This window comes from Somniosus microcephalus, chromosome 19, assembly GCF_052327205.1.
Source record: "Somniosus microcephalus isolate GS21.2 chromosome 19, FLI_Smic_1.0, whole genome shotgun sequence".
NCBI lineage: Eukaryota > Metazoa > Chordata > Chondrichthyes > Squaliformes > Somniosidae > Somniosus > Somniosus microcephalus.
In genome coordinates this window covers 11,030,102-11,050,422 of record NC_141005.1, presented here as the reverse complement: position 1 = coordinate 11,050,422, position 20,321 = coordinate 11,030,102, and the positions used below count along the sequence as shown (strand labels likewise).

The following is a 20,321-nucleotide window of genomic DNA, read 5'->3' as shown; positions in this document are numbered from 1 at the left end:
TTCATGCTCCTGCAGGGCATTTGGTCTGTGCAACATACACTGAAGATTGAACCAATCAGTTATGTTCTACATTGCCTATTTGTATGTGCAACTGCTGGAATTTGTTAGATTAGAACTAATCGTTTGGGGGAGGGAAAAGAGACCAAAGGCCCCACAGGAGTTCTGCAGCCCCTTACTTTGAAAAACAACGTTTGCAGCCAAGCAATTTTATGTAAAAGAGACAAACCAAAAAGCTACAGTTCTCCTTCGTTAAAATTTAATCAGGAATGTTTTACAGTACAAATGTTAATGTTGTCCTTAAGAGCATTATAATCAAAAAGCACAATAAATTTGGGCCTTGTAAAAGGCAGACTAAGGATTTCTTGAAATACCAGAAGCCACAAACACCACCAGTTAAACAACAACTTGCATTTATATAGCGCTTAATGTAGTAAAACACCCCAATACGCTTCACAAGAACGTTATCAAACAAAATTTGACACCGAGCCACACAAGGAGATATTAGACAAGTCACCAAAGGCTTGGCCAAAGAGGTAGGTTTTAAGGAGCGTCTTAAGGGAGAGAGAGAGAGTTAAAGAGGCGGAGAGGTTTAGGGAGGGAATTCCAGAGCTTAGGGCCTAGGCAGCTTAAGGCATGGCCTCCAATGGTATACTTGATCCCATAATTAAACCATGTCTACTTATAAACATACCCACCTACACAACTTGGTCTCCTAACTGCAGCCATCTAATCATTTAATTAGAACCTTGTTTTGAATTCTTGGCACCATATTAAAATGTGTCACAAAAAAACACAGATCTAATATTTATAAGTAGCATGACATTTACAGTAGTTCTTTTGAATTCAAACAGTAGAAGTGTCTACCGGGCAGTGCAGATGGTAAGCTTCTGACAATCAGTTACGTAATTTTCCAGTCAAAGTTACTGTAAGGTCTGAGCATTTCAAGTTCAGTGGAATAAAAATTTCTCTTGCAAATGTAAGCAGATATTAAACAGATGTACCAAACTAGTGTTAATCTAGTATACTCCAGATTACTGCATTGGTGTTTTGCCTAAATTTGGTGGGCAACTTTGCTTTAAGAACAGAGAAAAGTAGCAAGGAGGAAAGTTATACAGGTAGCTGTTAAGGATGCGCGCCTGGCGTGGAGCTTTGCCCACAGAGGCTCTGTGTTGAGTTTGCACATTCTTAACTTAATACAGTTCACAATAGAAATGAGACATCATTGTAAGCACACCAACGTTCAGAGTAATTCCGAGGCAGTTAAGAGGGCAAAGACAGAAACAAGAGGGTGTTAAAAAAAAAGTAGGAGCCACTTGAGCAGGTTTTCAATAAACACATTGTGCAACACATGTGAACAATGCTGAATATCAAGCTGAGCCAGGTTATATAATGAGCCACAATCTTGAAGTGAAATTATGAGCTTAAGATTCAGATAAGGAAGAAAGTTAATGCCTTTATAAATTTGAATTATAAAGTTACATAGAATCCGAGAAATATTTACTGGACTAGCAATAAGGTTTTACAGAACAACTTAAGAGTACATTTCAGGCAATTTGCTAATTCTCACCGTTAATTTTAAGTATCCCTTCAGTTAAGTGCAGTGATTTAATTTCGAAAGCAGATGCAAAACAAACCAGTTTAGAAAATGCTACTTGGGACTTCAGCTCATTGAATGATAAAAACAGTTGAATTTGAGTGTTCAAGAATTGAAATTATGCTGTGAATGAGAAGATAATCATACCTTTACTTGGTGCGGGTGAGAAAAGTTTCTCTGAGCCTACATCTGATGCCTGTGGAAAAAGCAGAGAAGATATGTTAAGGTTTGAGTTTTATATCCAACGCATTACTTGAAAACCACCAGTAGAGGGAAGTGTTTTGCCATCAAAGGCCACAAAATCACTAACAAAATACTTATTTTTTAAAAAAGCATAAAGTCGATAGAATTACCCATTTGCCTGGGTGTAAATGGAAAATTAATAGCCTGCCAATCCAATTTTTAGTGAAGAAAGAGTTGTGGCCACAACCAAGAGCCAGCAGTTTAAGGGCTCTTGAAACAAAAATGCTCTTACACAACAGTTCCATGTGAATAAACAAAATATGGTAAGGAAAAGGAGAAGATCTAGCTCAATGCAAGCTCCAGCTCTTTGACAAATATGTCTTCAAACAGTGTAGACAGACTGTTGAGTAGAAAGCAGCCCACAGGCCATCAAACACAAGCAAAAACTGACAATATAGCCATGATCTTTTGCACTGCAGGACATCCAATTTACATTCATTTTGCGAATATTCTCATCAACAATTGTATACTACGACTGAAAACTTGAATACACAGCAGCTAAACGTCAGGTGATGTAGAAACTGTTTTTGTAAACCTTTTGAAAAAGGGAGAAAAAAACAGAATCTATCTAGCGCATGCTGCACGCCTGGACGGAACTGACGCAGCAGCCTGCAAAGTTCCAGCAAATGTCTTTGATCCCCTCAGACCTGGCTTACTTTGAGAGTGCCATTTCGTCAATTAACCCCGTCACTTTGATCTAGTCTCCCCTTGGCGCAAGGGGATTGAACTTCCTTCAAGTTTCACATGCCAAGACTTCCCACCAGCCCTAAACCTGACTTGTCAGGCTCAGTAAGCCTTTTGTACTCAAAATTGATTTTCAATGAAAACCATCTGTGGCTACGGGATTCTCAAGCAACCCGACTAATGTAAGCAGCTACACATTATTTGCTTAATGCCAATGAGAGGCAGCAGAGAAAAGGATTAACTGATATGTTAAAATGGCTGGGGACATTAAAAGCTGCTGCTCTCTAATTTAGGCGTGAAGTATAACTGGCCTTCGAGGCTCTGCATCAGCGCAATCTATTTTAATAGGAGGTGTAAACACCATGACTCCCAGAAAGCCCATTTAGGACTGCGTAGCTATCTCGTTATTTTTAATGAATCTATACAATTGGCAATCTGAGCTTTTAGTGTACATAAAATAGAAGAAAGCATTCCTAAAAGAGAAATTATAGTACTTTTGAGTATTATTTTACTATAAACATCCAACTAGAAACACTAGCACGTCTGTGTCAGTTGGAAACTTCTAGCCGTTAGTCAATGAAGAATGGCTGGATATTAAGCGTGTGGAGATGAGTAGTCCATAGGCCAGAAATCAACCAAATTTCCCTTCTCCCCCTCAATGTTCCACAAAACATACTGAAGCTTTAAAAAAAATCTTTTGTCTGTTAACTATTTACATAATTTCTGGATTGTTCAAGTGCAGTGCATCATAATGTTGATCAGCTATCCTACCACTGCTATCCGGCCTCAGTGATAATGGTTACTAGCTTGATCCAGCAGAGCAATGCTCGTGATCAACCCCTAATCAAAGGGTTAAACCATTTACAGTAGCAGCTGGCAGTATATGGTACAATTACAGCATTGCACAATTTAAGTTTATGGGGGATGATCTCCTTATAACAGTAGTTCTAAGTTCTGGTAACCGAGAAGCTTCGTCAATTGTGCTTCTGTTGCTGTATTAACTGCTAGTCTAAATTTTCCTACCACCATTTCAAACCTATATGGCAGAGAGTCACGTACCACAGCATTCATTCCCACCTTCACTTAGAAGTCAGACCTTCAACGGCATACATCAAAATCAGCTGCAAAGGCCTCCTTTAGGTCATGAAAATTGGTGACTATGCACACGTGCACAGCACGCATGGCACCTGTAAACTGCTCACTGCACATATAAACACAGTACAACAATGTCCGAGTAGGGGCAAGGTGGAGCAGCTCCCGTGTATACACATTTCACGTGTTCATGTACATTTTTCATTGCAGTAAACAGACTGGTAATGTTATGAATTGAGGAAAATAATGAATCCAAACTATAATAATCAAAATAATTGAAATTAGTATTTTATTAATGATTTTTGGGGATATGTCAAACCCCAATAAGGTCTGCAATGATCCACATGATCATGTTTGTCCCAGAATATAACTGGAGAATTAATTGCAAGGTTCTTACGAGCGTTGTCACTGCAGCAAAAAAGATCAATCATTGAAAACTATATTTAGACAAATAAATGACATTTATTTTAGTGTACATTTGTTTACCAAGTTATGCTAAATCTTCCCATATAAAATGCATTTTTCCCTAAAAACAATGGTAGAAAGAATATGTGTGTGTGTGTACTTTACATTGGGGCATATTATACTCAAAAGATTCATAGTTTTTCATGGCTGCCAACCATGGATTGGCAGTGAAGTTAGTTGCAACCATATCCACTGCTTTGTGGATTTCATCAGGCATTAAGTACATGGAGTGCACTGGCCATAGACAACCACTGCTAAAATAGAATTAAAGGAGGGAATAGTCCCATAGAGTATACAAAGGGAGTGATTTTAAGGCTGCAACCTCATTTCAGCGTCAGATAAAGTTTTATCTTTGCTCTTAATGATTTATGTCGTCTGGACTGGTAACTACTCCCAAGGATCTATTATAGCTGTATATAGCTATCAAAAGGAAAAACCTACAGCACTCAAAGTTACACAGAATGGCAAAAAGTAGTTTTTTTTATGTGGATGTCTGAAAGGATGATCAACACAAGCCCCAACAAGCTAAATATTTTATCTCTTGGTCTCCAGCCGATCCTGTGGATTGTGTTTGCTGCGCGTCTGTGCCCATGGTGTATAATTCTCTTAAGTGCATACAATTTGAAAAAGCAAAAACCATTTCCTTCCGAAACACACTGGATTCATTTCTATTAACTGTACACTACTCCAGTGTAAACTCCTGTGAAATACATAATTGCTTCCCCAGATTGTACGCTTAGCCATGTTAAATCAGGATTACAGACATTAAGATTCTGGTCAATCCCTGCTCTTCTGATGAGCAGTCATTTTTACCAAAATAAAGTAAGTTCAAAAGTACTACAAAACAGTACATCATTTGGAACACTTTTTATGGTAGATACCAATGCATAACTTGCTGTTTCCTTCAAAACATGTAATAAAAGTGCATATCAATTAGTGGAAAATAGCATGTGTTTAATACAAGATGGGTTTGAACAGCCAAAGGAATCAGACCTTCCTTGTAATTGTAAAGCCTCCCTCTCTCCCTTCAATGTGGGCAGACAGCAGATTAAGGGGCTGAACTGAATTCTAAGCAAAAAAATAATGCAATGAGCTTTTAAAATGGCTCGGTTTTAAACTAATTAATACTTAAGAATTCTGGAGTGCTTGTTTTTTTCATAAGTCAATAAATCCTCTACCTAAAACTGCCTCGCTTGTTTCATACTCAGATAGAAACACTGAATTAACTTCACCAGTGAAAAATGTCCTCAACTCTACAGGGTTTGTACCAAATCGCTTTGAACCTTTACAGGTTGACAAATTATAGATTTTAATTCTCCTAATGCTCCTCCCACCCATAAAACTGATGTTAAAAGATCCGCTCTGCTGGACCAAAAATTCAACAGTGATCCAGTGCAACCCTGTACGTTAATCATTTTGTCCTTTATTGGAAGCAGGCAAATTGTTTATCTGTTAGCGCACAGGTTGCAGCACCACTGGGTCATGTTTGCTGAGGCTGCCATGTTTATTAAAGTTTACTACAGTATCTTTTTCTCCCGGAAATGGAAGCCCTGCCCAACAAACTGCAGGAAGCTTGACCTCCGAGCATGTCCACGTATTAAGCCTGAAGCCACAGACTCCCTCTGGAGAGCCATCAGCTGCAGAGTTTTTCTTCCCTATTCCCTCCATTAGCTACGCTTTATGAATCACCTTCCTCTGAGCTCAATAAAGCTCCCCTAAGGAAAGGGCTTTAAAAGCTCTTGAGGTCACAACCCCCCAAGCTATGCTGGCTAAAACAGTTGTAGAAACCTACCAAGCAAAAGGGAGTTGAGCATGAAGTCTCGGTGCAGTTTAAAATCTCCCCAAGGAGTCTGTGCTTTATCTCTTGATACACTTTTGCTTCTCCATAGCAGCCAACCTCTACCACTTCATTCAGTGCCTTCCTTTACACCCTCCTAGAAAGTAGAACTGATATAAGGATCCGGTTTCCCTCATCTCCATTCGGATACCAAACTGCCGTATAAACTTAAGCATTGGCAGCCATACAAAATGCCACAGGCTCTTGGCAGTGTCATAACTAGATCGCTCTCCATGCAAGGTGCCTGCATATATCAGTGTAACAGCACAGAAGGGAAGGCTTGGCATGGGAGGAGTAAAATTATGCTGGCAGCAGACAGCACTCTATACACATATGTCATTTTGCAGTCACGGCAACATTTTATCACTAACACGCCTCCTCCCCTCCGACACTTGAACCAGTTCCAAATTGTAACACATGTTCCACTGCCTTTTATGTTATAAACACATTAAACACTTTTACGACGAGCATTTTTCGCGTACAACCAAAATATTAGTCTGTTGCCAGTTGGTGTCAAATCCGACCCATCCCCCTCGCTTCTTGCTACACCAGCAGCTACAAAGCAGCTGCTGCAGCTTATCATGGCTGCCTGTCCATTAACTTTACAAATTAACACCCTATCAGGGCAGCGCAGGACCGATTAATCAGTGAATGCCTGTCTGGCGGTTTATCGCTTCAAACTGCTGCTGCTGACTCTTTAGAGGCTGTATCTGGACAAGAGAGAAATGAGAAGAAAGAAGTGAAAGGCAGATGAAGGAGATAGAAAGCAGACGGAGGGAGAGGGGGAAAAAGATAAAGGTATTAGAGAAAATCAGGGCAGGCTGTCGGGCCAGGAAACATAGGACTAAGGAGGAAGAAAGAAGCAAAAACAAAATGGGGAGAGAATCTTGGAGAAAGATCCAAATCTAATTTGCACTAGCAATATGCATCGTGACAACCAAACTGGTCAAATCCAAATTAACACTAGCCTCAGCTGTACCTGGAAAGTATAAATAAATCTAATTAGCTGGATCCAAATGAACTCACTACTGTTTCTCTCTCACTCTTGCAATGTGACAACACTCGTGCATTTTGCAGTGGACAGGCACACATTCAGTACACAAGCTGGTCGCTAGAATAAAGTTCCATCATTTCAGCAAGTCTGTGATAGAAGTATAGTTTGACTGTGTTTCAGAGGGTCGATCCAAAACAGACAAGCCTGATCCTCCGAAATGCCACACATTTGATCTACATGTTGCAAAACAGAGTGCCAGTGTAAACAAGGCTCATCTCATGCATTGGCTGCATGCCAGTGTGGATTCAGACTAATGTCAGTATAACCTGGCAGCAGACTGTGGCCATAATTCCCCTCTCACCATTGATGAACTTCCCTCTTCTGGGAGCTGCAACAACCAAGTTCCACTTATAGCTGCTTTCTTATCACTTCAATTGTTGGTGCTTCTCTCGGTGGTTCAACCTTCCACTCTTACTTCTTCATTTCAATAACCTCCTCCACTCATCATCCAACCCATATCATTCTTTTGAAGATTCCAGTCTACATACACAAATTTCTTCCAGATCACAGACTATCAGTGCTCACAATCTGAAGTTCTCTCAGTGCAATGGCTGAACCACCATCTTCTCCATGCCCTTCAATTGGACAATGAAAATCTTCATCTTTCACAAGTCCAACCAAAACCTCTCACTTTTAGGCCTTCTGTTATCAACATCATTGGCCTCAGTATCGGCTGTGACCTCAAATGGAACTCCCAGAGCTCCTCCATTGCTGAAGCCGTCTTCCAAGAAGCTTGACTATCTCTTTTGTGCCAAACAATGCTTTTCCCCTCAACAAATCTCAATTTAGCCCAAGTCCATCTGAGAGTTGAATACGGCTCCCCTGTCTGAGAATGCTGTTCTAACACTTCTGTCACACTCCTGGTAAATCAGAAGATCATTCAAGTTTGACCTCTCAAGCGTTACAGCAAAAAGGTGACAGGAAGTAAGGGTGGCGCTTACAGGCGTGCACACAGGTAGGTAAACCTTTTAAACATACTTTATAAATATACTGATTAGAAAGCAGAAAAGTTAGTGGAGATCTACATGCTCAGCATATAGAAACATAACAGATAGGAGCAGGAGTAGGCCATTCGGCCCCTCGAGCCTGCTCCACCATTCAATGAGATCATGGCGGATCATCCAAATTCAGTACCCTGTCCCTGCCTTCTCCCCATATCCCTTGATCCCTTTAGCCTTAAGAAATATATCCAACTCCTTCTTGAATATATTTAATGAATTGGCCTCTACTGCCTTCTGTGGTAGAGAATTCCACAGGTTCACCACTCTCTGGTGAAGAAATTCCTCCTCATCTCTGTCCTAAATGGCTTACCCCTTATCCTTAGATTGTGACCCCTGGTTCTGGACTCTCCCTTCATTGGGAACATCCTTCCTGCATCTAGTCTGTCTAGTCCTGTTAGAATTTTATAAGTTTCAATGAGATCCCCTCTCATTCTTCTAAACTCTAGCAAATATCACTTTTATATAACCACAGCATGATAAATTGATATTGTAACAAGCAGAGGAACTACAGAAAGGAAACATAAAATAAACAAATAACGAGAAATACTGTTGGGTATTGAATAAAAGTATCAAGTGGAAATCTGGGTTATCTTCACTGAATCTATTTGCAAGCCATACCACACCACCATATCACATGATTGCAGTGTTCAAGCTACGTTGGTTTGTCTAAATCAAAAATGAAAGTAAAACAATGGTGCACCTGCCAACCAGGCCGAGTGCATACATTCTGGCCAAAGTTTCAACCCAACTGACAATTTATTCATTGTACTGATGAGAATTTGAATCAAGTCTTTCTGACACATTACAAGATGCAGCATCCAGAAGCCAAATCAACTTCCAGCCAGTTTTTCCGCGAACTAGAACAAGCTCACGTTGGGCTATTTTGTTTGTTCCACAAATGGGGAATTTGAACGCTCAGGACTTCTTCAAGATAGTCGTTCTATATGTTTGGAACTGGATTACATTTGAATTTGGGGCCATTCTGGTTCCACAAGTGTAAAATCACGGTATGCGTATTACTCATTTTCCCAAAAGATGGGTCCAAAACACAAAAAAGCCCCTCTCATGGCTACAAGTGGCACACAACATAAACTGAACAAGATTTTTAATGTTGTGACATAAAATCTACAAGGCTTATAAATGGACCACAGTGTGCTACTCTAAAACTAGAACATACCCATCTTCATAAACATTGATGGAAAGCAGCACCCTATAAAATGAAAATGCCTTTTAACTTAGGAGCGTGTCATGTTATGGTAGAGGTCATATAATACCATTTGAACTAGAGATAAGACGTAATTGCAGATTGAATTAATCTTCATCAGGGATCAGGCCTGGTCTTTGTTACCACTGAATTAGATATAGATCCGTGTTCAGCCCTCCCACAGCTGCCAGATATTTAGAAAGGCTTTACCGCCTGGTGCTTGAGGTTTATCATCAGGTAATGCTTCATTGCATACACTACATTCATTTCCTTGACTTCTGCAATCTGCAGTTTGGCAACACTTCATCTAAGATTAACAAAGGTACAATAAAAATACATAAACTGTCAAAAACCATACACCATTGGTGGGGAGGGGTGGTCAGCAAGAGGGGGATATAACGAGGATAAACACTTATTTTTGAAGGCAAGAATATGCGCACATTTTAGCAATGTATAACTGAGGGCATACTTGGGTACACTGGAGTATCTACACTTTTTGTTGCTGAAAGCCAAGGTATGAATGAGGATAACAGTGTGATGAACCTATCTTCACACATACATGCCCAGATTTTCTGCTCTCAAGGAATAATGGCACATTTCTGGTGTGGGGGGACCTCTGCCCGCCACAGAGGTGCCCCTGGCTTCGGGGTCATCAGCATATTTAAGGGTGGGGGCTTCCACAGTCTCTGTCGGAGCGTGCTCCGGGAGCTGGGGCGGAGTTTTGTTGCATGAGGCCCGCTATACCTCAGTGCTACTGGCGACGGAGCGGTCGGTGAAATCCAAAATTTTCTTTTTTTTTTTAAATCTTCTGGTCTGACCTCTATGAGCTGTAGAGGCTATGTGGATTTAAAACATTTAACCCCCAACCCCTGTTATAATCGTGGACTTTGGGGACCAACAGTGCTACTTTGGTACAAATGATGGAAAATATATATATATTTTTTTTTTTTTTCCCCCCTACAGAAACCCCACAGTGCAGATAGAGGCCATTTCGGCCCATCGAGCCTGCACCGACACATATCCCACCCAATCCCCGTAATCCCTGCACCAACACATATCCCACCCTATCCCTGTAACCCCACGTATTTAATCCCCCTAGCACTAAGGGTCAATTTTTATCATAGCCAATCAACCTAACCTGCACATCTTTGGACTGTGGGAGGAAACCGGAGCACCCGGAGGAAACCCACGCAAACACGGGGAGAATGTGCAAACTCCACACAGTCACCCGAGGCCGGATTCGAACCCGGGTCCCTGGCGCTGTGAGGCAACAGTGCTAACCACTATGCCACCGTGCTGCCCCATTTTAATGATGTATTTCCATTATTTGCATATAGGTCGCTGATAAACAGGCAAGCACATTATTTGACGATTGTCCATCACAAAAGGATGTTGGAGGAGTGTAAAAATGGGTAGGGATGTAGCATTGTGCATCCCAACCCAATACTCACCCAAGTTACAGTGTCAAACCAGCAAAATAATTCCAGCCACTTTGTTTAATCAGCAATCATACCTTATTTCCACTATGAATATACAATCTACATTCATATATATTTCCATTACCTTTACACATTACGCTTAATCCTCAACATATATATTCCAAATTGTGACAAAATTTCCCATCCCTCTTATAAATGTAATTATTATTGAGGGCTGATGAGAAATACCCATTCCACTGGTAAATGGATAATTGGGCATTGTGATTGCCCACCTTCATGTTCAGCCTAATGCAGCAGTTGGGGGAAAAGGTCAAAACTGACTGGTTCAATGCGGAGTTTTTGGCAGAAGCCGAACAGGATGGCGGCTTTGGTTAAAGTTGGAGCGCTCTGGCTCATCCATGACTTAATGTCAGACAGTGGTGGCATGGAGTCAAGGATGGTGGCAGAGAGGTATGGCTGGGTTTCACCAACAAGAGTCAAAAAACAAGTATATTAATTTGCTTAAAGATCACCAGAATGTACAAAATTCATCATTACAGCAGTTTTCTGTCCTGCTCACTGGAGTATATTCCTCATGTATCATACATATCAGAAATATTTACGTTTACTTCAGAATACTGTAAACTGCACCACACAAATCCCAAACATGATGTACAACCTACACTTCCAAAATGGCCTCTACACTACTGCCTGCCCCTACGAGTCACATTGGGACTCCTGAAGAGATCAACTCCATTTTGAAAGCCCCTTCCCTACCACTCATCCTATACATGCTTCTACGGACAAGGGTTCAGCATGATCTAGAATGTGGACTTCTCCAGGATCACCATTAATGCAGCAATCCAATTAGGAAGAGGTAATGATGCCATATTTCCTTCCCTTGCCATCAAGGAAAATCACAATCTCTCCATCTATTGGTTTGGCTAAGAATGGGTGAAAGCCCAAATATAGGCAAGTTGGAATGACGGGTAATTTAGTCTCAAACTCCTCACATTCTGGTGGAAAGTGAAGCACGCAAACACTTTATCTACAAGACTGTACAAAAGTCAATATTGTTTCTTGTGGAAAGCATCAAACCGGCTGCTAAATGCTCCAAACTCATCTAATAACAGATGGAACATTCTTCTACTCGGTTAAATGTGCTTGAAATACAATCATAAAGAAAAATATTCCTTGGCAAATGAGCTATGGATTCATCACAATTCAGTTACAATTCCAATAGATAGAATGTACTTATATCCGTTTATTACTGGTCAGAAATTCCGTTCTTTGGAAAAAAATAATTTAATATGATAAACCAGATTTCACTATAGAGTATTTTAACATTTAAGTATTAAAGTAGGTTCAGAAATGTGTAGATGTACATTATATATCTCTCTCCGAAAATCTGGAAAGTGCAGAAAAACTTACGAAGCAAGCAAAAATGGCCTAGAGGAACATTCAATCAAGAAACCCAACCCATACATTGTGAAAAACACACATTATAAATGACTTTTTCTTCGTTAACAAAACAAGCAAAGGTGCAGCACCATCCATACTGAGAAGTTTGATAATGATCTTTGCTCTTCTAAGATTCTCTATCTTAGACAGGGTGTCTGTGGTAAAGCCACATTGCTCTCCTAGTAAGCTGCAAATAAACCTTAGCAGACAATTCAAAAATGCAACCCAAGACTTCTGACCAAAATGAATTTATTTCATCTGATAAACATGCAACTGAAGACACGTGTCGATTGTACATCCTTTGTTAAAGAAATACTCCAGGAAACAAAAATTAAAAGATTCTAACCAACATTTTTGATATCTGATTTAACTCATGTTAAGGTTTACCACTGTTTTTCTCAATAGCACCAGATGTGCCCCACTCTTGACTATTTTCTTGCCTAGATTTTCTAGGATTTCTACTTTATAATTTAAAAAAAAAGTAAAGATGGTTACTGATATCTGAATAACCTTTTTTTTTGCAAAAGGGTCCCTGGGGTATTCCTTCAAGCAGTTATGGAACCCAACTACATTGCTTTGGGCAGATGGCTTCTGGATTCAGAGTCCTTTTGACTGGAGACTTGTCCTTAGGTAAACCCAGTGTTAATTTAAATCTCCAATGGAAACACTGCAAAAATACACTGGTGCAGAACTGATACAAAAGCTCATCCCAAGTTTTGCTTTGCATCACATCTTCTTTCAATGAAACAGCCATCTTACAATTCCCTGTTGACTAGGAACTGTGTATTTGCATAGTCATGCATGTATATGCACAGATTTAAGTTTTATACCATAAGCTTCACGGAGCTTGTCCATAAACTAGACAGCACCAACTCCCTTCCTGTATTAGATTTGCCCTATTCCAATTGTACTGCAAATGGGTAATTTAGATCTTCATTCTGGCAGTATATGGAGTGAACGGGATTAGATTTACTTCAGATAACAGTCTAATGCCTTGGTTATGGTGAAGACATCAGGTCTATAACTTGCATATTCAAACCTCTGATGTGAATTATAACCCATTTGAACCAATAATACTGAATCTTGTCATCGCTGAATTAGATGCTCCCCAGTTTGGCTTCCACTGTCTCCAACTCCACATTTCCTTCATTCCAACTACCAAGCAATTCAAGTGGAGGCCACGCAATTACCACTTGGAAGGAAAGAAAATCATGGGATATTCATCGACAAGCTGCTCTTGTGCACCTTCTTCTGGCTATCCCAGAGTGGCTTTGGCAGGGGAGCACATTACCCACCCACCCACCGCCTGTTGAAGCATTACTGATGCAGGGGATAGGAAGAAGAGGAAGTCAACTCATGTTTGCTGTAAAAGTTTTGTTCTATTTTCTTAACTTTGTCAAAAGGGGTTTCCACTTCTGGTTTAATTGGCACACTGAACTTTGATAAAACAACAGTACTAAAGTTAGTGCTCCAGTATTTGCCTGCGACTCTCACAATGTCACTGCAACCTTGTTTTCTGCAAGTCAAAACAATATATTCACCATTTCACTGCAGACATCTACTGTAAATACATTCCTCCAGCTTCAGCACAAATAGGCAGCTGCTTCCATTGGAAAGTTTGGGAATCTGGGCGAGTTTATACATTTGCCAGATTACCCAGTGATTACTACAAGTAGCACCAACATGTGGTTTTTAAAAAAACACATTAATCCTGTTCTGATTGGGAGCTGAAACTCCTGTTTCAAAAGGGCCTGGTCTCAGTCAATTTAACTTGAATGACTCAATTATGCTTCATATTTCATAATGGTAATGTACAATCTGAGAGGGTCGTGTGCACCACTAGCAACATGCAGCCAATGTTAAGTGCCTGATGACCCATCTTTAATTTCTAATGCAAGAAAAAAAGCTTACCATATTGTTAGCTCTTCGGCACCAGAAAGATCACCCCTAGTTGGATGCCACTGAAATGAACTCCAGGCCTATGCTTTAAGTAAGCTTGTGTGGCGCTTTGCTTTCCTCCACTCAACAGTGCGCAGACTGGCAGTAGTCTGTTACTACCTGTTCATACCACTCTCAGAAATGAAAGCGGATAAGCCACTCTATTTACATTACAGAACCCAATACAGTAGCTAGCCAAATAATCCACTACTTTAACCCCATCATGATGCAAACTTGGTGTGACCATTGAGCTTGATAATACTATTGACACACTTGTCAGTTTCCATTGCAGTTTTACTGGCACTAAATCAGAGTCCAGTGGATTTAATGTAAAATACATGTTCTATTCCAGCTAAAATACACACACTGGATTTATACTGGTTCTAAAGTCTTCAATGTAAACAGGGAGTAGGCCAGTTGCAGAAAATAAGCAGCTGTTTAGTTTGGGTGACCAGAGAAGCGGTTTCATGAATTCTTCCATATGACCCTCGTCTTCCGCTGTAGTAATAATCAGCTGTTTTCACTGGGCAGACTTTTTAATCCAGTTCAAAACAACAGACAAAAATGCTTCTTCTATTTTAAGAAGCGATCTTCAGCAGATAATCTTTCAGTACACATGATGTGCCGATACTGCTTGTACTGAGTGAAAGAAAACCGTTTTAAAAAAGAAGTCCGAACTGTTCACTAATATTTAACATACAAGCCAGATACAACAATGAAGCATTGCACCATTGGTTCTCAAGTCCCAATTGATAAACAGCTTTATCTGACTGCAGATGGTTTCAATGAAGTTTTACTTCTTCCAAGAATATCTTCTCCAAATATAACTGTGGACTGACGGGATCTGTCCTTGCAGCATCACTGGGAAATTAGCTTTCTCCTCCTGCTCCAAGCCGTGATTTCAACTCTGGAAGGTATTTCATTTCAGATCTCCGTGGATTTTTTTTTTTAAACTTGTCAAGCAACATTAGCAATTACTGGGCAGTAAATCTGCACAGCAAATTTGGGTAATGAATTAAGGTAGGATATTGCCCTTGTAATTGTCAGTAAATTATACTAACCAAGAGACAGTAGATTTTAAATCACACTATCATAGGCAAATGCCTAACCTAGTAAGAATGAAATACTTCTGTGCACATTCACAGGATCTTGTGGTTTTAAGATACTGTAGGAAACATACAAAGTCAAACCTTGTACCACTGAACATTAAACAGCACTGTCTACAGAACAGACCCTGTCACAACACTTCTGTTCACATGATTATTCGGCTATGCAGCCAAAAGATCAGATCTGCACCAGTATCAGCTTGCACATCTCTTCAAAAACTTAGTTACGAGTGCAATTAGACAGGTTAATTTGTGCAATTAGTCAAGTGACCCGCCTAGAATGGTAATTTCAATACTGTGGGAAAATACTTTTTATCTTGACATATAAATCAATAATTCAGCAGTGTGGGAAAGCATGAAACCGTTTCTCTGCAACCACGAGACTGACGTCCCACTGATGCTGGTTAATGTGCTCGTAGATCAAACCTGATACAGGTTCATGGTTCACAAATTATGGAAATGGAGTAAACTGAGGTGGGGGCAGCAAGAGTTTGTAAAATAAACACCATAATGTGATAAAACACCCTTGATAAACTAGTTTGCAGATAAGAAGTAAAGTTCAGTATATACAGACCACTGCTATCCAAATAAAAGGCTCACCTCAATGCTAGAAAATTAGATTACAAATTAACCCTACATGATATGCAGAACAGATCGCGAACATTATAGGCAGGTACTCTCTCTCGCATGCTTTTTGAGTATGCAGTTATACTGCCAAATGTGCACCTGTCGCTAGTCAAGGGAGCGAAGACCTCAATTACTTAAACACACTAAGGATTATGCATCCTTGCTGGCAAGATTTTTTAATGGTGGAAAACTGCAAACTTTGGCGACAATTCTTTTCGGACGTGAGAAACTCAAAAAGCAGATCAACCTGGGATACTTAAAAGTCGTGCCCCAGTTGCTTTAATACTGCAGCCAGTGTGAAGTTAAGTGTTCCAACGCCATCTCTTAGAGGCTGTCTCACACCCCATCACAAACCACTGAGCTGACAGTGCAGTTGCAGTAATGCCACACATTGTGTGTTGCTGCAATAATGAAACTGCTTTGCAGCAGTAAACATCCAGCAGAGGCTCCTTATTGGAGGCCCATTTGTGTGTTAAAATAAATCTGATTAATAGCAATCTTAAATGTAAACACTGCTGTGAACTCTCCTACCACAGTAAACCTGCATTTAGGCTGCAGTTAACGGCCCCTCTATGGTTTATTACTTCAGTTCATATAGGCAATACGTTACAACTGCACATGAAACAGATGCAGTTCAAAAAAGATTTTAACCAAACCTACATCTGTCACATTTAACCACAGTAACCTGAAGCTTTAATTCGCATTACTTGCATCTAAATTTATGCATATTTATATCACGCTTTTTCACAAAGTAAAAATTAGGAAAGAAAAATACAAAGGGAGACAGACTAACGTACAGTGTGCACAGAGCTACTTCGACTTGCCTATCTTCATTTTTGCTAACATTAAATTCGGAGAATGAAAGGATTCCAAATTGGTAAGGAAGGGCTTCATCGAGAATTTATACACATTTCTTGAAGTCGCTGTTAGGATCCCTCTATATTAAAGGCACAGTCAAGCCAACAGCCTTGTGTTTCATGCTGTTCTTACCAGGCTATCAGCCTGCAGGCATTGTCTGCAGAGGCTAATCCAAGTCTCCCTCAGTCTTGGCCTTGTAGCTCAGACAGCTAGCATGAAAAAAATGAAAGACTTGGCAGTGAAAAGCAAACCAGCTTATCCAAAGCTAAAGGGATATGCTGTTTTCTTTAATGTGTTATCAGTTTGCTTCAGCTTCACGGAATTTCATTTGAAGTCCTCCCTTGCTCGGGATGAATGTGTGCGTAGGCTAGCCCTGTAGAAATCACATTACACCAGTCTCCAGAAGGGAAGTGAAACAGTAAATGGGTTAATCTTGTCTCTATTTTCTCCCCACAGGACAGCTGATTCAACACGCTATGTTTCCACCATGTTTCTTTAGGATACGGCTCCCCTGCCTCCATTCTCTACTCTTCTGCGTCCCCAGGAAAACCATACCACCTCCTGGCATCTTTCAACAGCTTTATCAGTGCTCAGATCTAATCAGCTGTGAAAAGCTGCACAGTCACAGCAGGGGAACCATTCCTTATTTCATCCCTTCAGCTTTTCCTTTTACACAACTTGAGAGTTACAGATAATTAGGTATCTCGGTGAGCACGCTTAAGCGCGTAAGCACTTCTTCCTCCTAGAAAGCCTTATCAGGTGTGGGCTAAGACGCTCAGCAAGCCTCCTCACCTGCTGCGCTGTTCTGGCTCGTAATTAGAAGGATCCACACTTTGCTGCACAAAAGCAGACAGGGTCAGCATGAGCCTTCATTGAGCTTTGGTGCAAAATTGCAGCTGGCATGATTGATGGGAGGCATCAAAGGCAGCAGAGACAAGTCAGCTATCAGTATTTAATATTTTAAAAAGCCATAAAGGCCGCAGTTGATCATGCAGAACATCAGTGAATAGATGAGCTAACCTGTGCCCGCTAATGTGCCATTTCGCGAATAATGAAAGGGCAGATGATCCGCAGCCGCCTGTCTGGCTGCAAATATGAACGTGCTATCAGCAAAAGCCGCTATCCTAGTCCCCCTGCAGCTACAAGCAAGACCATCACAATTTTATTCCTCATCTCTCATTCTCCACTTTCCATTGCCCAGGAGCATAGTAATTTCATAAATGTAACGCTACCCAACCGATAAACAAATTATCTACATACTCTACAGGGTTTTCTATTAGCCAGGACACATTCCCAATTCTATTTGCCTTTGGACACTTTTGATCAGATTAAAGCCTTCCTTCCTCTGCGGCAGAGTTTTTATATGTTTACTGAGGAAAATATCTCTGTCAAATTAAAACACAAAAGTTGCAAATCTATCAAAGGTCCCTGCCCTAGCTGGAGCCATCAAACATGTACTGCAAGGTTCAACTTCCCTCACATCATCTGCTTCCAGCCGCCCTGGGGACTTCACAAGGCAAACTATAATTTCTAGTAAATATATCCTAGGGACACAATTAGTTTTCAGTTGGGGGGATGATAAATTGGTCATGCATAATTCAGGACTGGCAGAAGCTAGAAAATAAACTGCCCGAACTTTGCTTCCAACCCCCTGACAAGAGAATACAAATGTGGCTGAGGGCTGGGGTTGATGAACGGCGCTAATACTGCCTGGGTGCAGTATAACGATAGGAAGGACACTGCTGGCAGCATCTATTTTGTGCTGTGCTTCTGTATGTGTTATGAGCTTAAGAGTCTGACACAGAGTTAAATGCACAGATGTTCAGCAATCTGCACTTGTGTTAATTACCCTAATGTGAGCTGAAACTCAGCAGATCACAGCTAATGAAGAAGCCCATTTTTTCAAGACCTTATATCTTGCCTTCCTTTGTAAGTGTACTTGGGCTTTTCTATACATTAACATAAGCCCTCCTTGGAAGGTGAACAAAATTAGTCACGAAATGAGCGCACCGACCGCACAGTAGATGACAGTAGGGTGACTGATGCATCTGTTCATGGTGCTTGCAATAAAACTGCTACGTTTAACTATTTCAGTGCTGGCCTGACATAAAGCCAGGGTTACAAATTTTCTGTTGCAAGGTTAAAAAACACTGAATTTTCTTCAACATTCAACTGAAAGACTTAAGTCGGTAAGCCATACTTTCAACCTGATAATGGCAACACACCATCTTGCCAAGCACCTACTTTACCTGAAAAAATCATGGCACCCATAAACAAGTATTAAAAAATGTTTTTTTTGGGGGGGGGGGGGGGGGGGTGGTGGGGTGGTGGGATGGTGGGATGGGGAGACAGAATAGATTTACATTTTTCAGTACAGCAAAAAAAAACTAATTTACTTTGCAATCAATAAATTAAAAATGCTATTTTCCTTTTCCAACTGAAGGATTTTTGATACATTATTCACATGCAGAATTCACTAAGGAGGTTTACAAGAGCTTGCATGAAAAAGGGACTGAGAGCAGTGTGACGCTCCTAAGGTGAAGATGAAGGCTCTTTGCCACTTTGGAGCCCACTCTTTCCATCATTAGCACTGGGGAAAAAAACATCTGGCAAATGACAACTTCAGCAAGCCCGCAGGCATACAAGTGACATTTACCATACATAACCAATGCAGAGCTGATTTAATTACTGCACTTAAAGGTAACAAAAGACGACTCAATTTAATCCACAATGGCACTAGAAGATCAAAACGCAGCTGTAGGATAACAAGACAGCGTAAGCTGTGAATAAGAAGGGCCAATTTGCTTGAGAGTCTCATCTGCACCTTTCCACAAAAGAACAAGAAACACTTCTCTTTCACCAAATCAAAGGAAGCTTTTAACTTTATGTTCACACCAACGTTCGATTAATTGGAAACAAATCTTAAAGGACTGAAGCAGAAAATTACTTTTAAACCCCCCTTAAAATTAAACACATTTTAATCTTCAGCAACGGAAAGAAAGTGGAGAGGGGGAGGGGCTGAGATGAACACACGTTGGGGCAAAGGTACACAATGAAGAACAGCTTTTACTTTCATTGTGGTGTCATACTAATGGAAGGGAGCATGTGACAACATACAAATGACTTCTCTAGGGAACCCGCCTCAGGCTCTTCATCTGTTTTCCTCCGTTTCTGCAGGAATTAATCAGGAGTGATAAGAACGTTTGTCTTGTAAATGCTGCATCAAGAGGAAACACTGTTTTAACTTATCGTGCCAGACACCGGTGAAGAAGGCACTGCTTTAAGCCTGGGATAATAGGATGCTTTTTGTGCAGTTCTGAAGGCCTCGTGAGACAGGGAAGCACAATGATGTGACCTTCAGTGTTGAAAGCAACAAAGCCCACCCCAGAGTCTTTGGTAGAACAGTGGGTTTTGTGGAAAGGTCATCGTTCCAACAACAGAATACCTTCTTAACATTACTACCAACCTCAATGGCTTTGATCTGGCCAGTATTGGGACAGCAAAGGCACACCAGTGCCCAATGCTATAAATGCAGTCGACAACATATCATTCAGTCTGCATTAATGAGTATTTCCAAAATAAAATATATGTTCGAGCTTAGAAACGCCTAGTTGTTTGGTTTCCCTCCTGAAGTAAAATGTTTCAACAAATTCTGTCTGGGGAGACAACGGCAAGAAGGTTGAAAACCAGCAACGATTATAAATGACAATATATTACAATCAAGTCTCCTGACATGTTG

General features: G+C 40.5%; 1 protein-coding gene across 16 annotated transcripts in view; it reads right to left on the bottom strand.

The window, feature by feature from the left end:
- Positions 1–20,321, bottom strand: part of fbrsl1 (fibrosin-like 1) — an 843,225-nt gene that overhangs the window by 98,562 nt on the left and 724,342 nt on the right. For all 16 annotated transcript variants that reach the window (XM_086011930.1, XM_086011933.1, XM_086011931.1 and 13 more), the window contains one exon: positions 1,742–1,790. In XM_086011930.1, coding sequence (XP_085868056.1) covers positions 1,742–1,790 — 49 coding nt within the window. The remainder of the gene's footprint in view (positions 1–1,741; positions 1,791–20,321) is intronic.